General features: G+C 66.9%; 1 protein-coding gene across 1 annotated transcript in view; it reads right to left on the bottom strand.

Moving 5' to 3' along the window:
• ANKZF1 (ankyrin repeat and zinc finger domain containing 1) overlaps positions 1-544 on the bottom strand; it is a 5,739-nt gene that overhangs the window by 3,822 nt on the left and 1,373 nt on the right. The window contains exons 4-5 of the mRNA XM_010139882.1: positions 352-505; positions 10-153 (exon numbers count right to left, since the gene is read on the bottom strand). Of these exons, the coding sequence (XP_010138184.1) occupies positions 10-153; positions 352-505 (298 nt within the window). The remainder of the gene's footprint in view (positions 1-9; positions 154-351; positions 506-544) is intronic.

Genomic DNA, 544 nt, shown 5'->3' on the forward strand with positions numbered 1-544 from the left:
GAGAGGGATGTGGCAGACACGAGGGTCACCCTGGGTGAGGAGGGGGTTCCTGCCGCCAAAGAGCAGCGCACGGTTGTGACGAGGGGCCCGCAGAAAGATGCGCTGAGCTTCCTTCAGGTGCTGGGCCCAGGCTGCCAGCAGGTGCTCAATATCCTGGGGAGGAAGAAGAGGCGTTCTGAGTGCACTGTGTGGGCACAGGCAGGTCTGGAGCAGGGACAGACCCAGGACAGAGCAGCCTCAGTTGAGTCCTGATCTCCTTCCCGAGCTCACCCCCACCCACACCCTTCGGCAGCAGAGACAGCCGTGACCAGGTCTCCCTGCCGACAGCCCAGGGCTGTGGTCCAGCCCCACCTTGAGCAGTGCCGCCTCGTTGTAACGCCGCAGGGAGGCTCCGGCCGACCGGGGTGCTGACCCCGGGGTCTGGGCATCCCGTAAGCCCTGCGCTGTGCCCCGCCGGGCTCGCACCGTATAGCGGTGGAAGGTCTTGTGCTCCTGCACCTGTGGGCTGAGGAGAGCGGCAGGCGTGAGCCACAGGGGCCCCGGC

The sequence above is a fragment of the Buceros rhinoceros genome, unplaced genomic scaffold (genome assembly GCF_000710305.1).
Source record: "Buceros rhinoceros silvestris isolate BGI_N320 unplaced genomic scaffold, ASM71030v1 scaffold26177, whole genome shotgun sequence".
NCBI classification, from domain to species: domain Eukaryota; kingdom Metazoa; phylum Chordata; class Aves; order Bucerotiformes; family Bucerotidae; genus Buceros; species Buceros rhinoceros.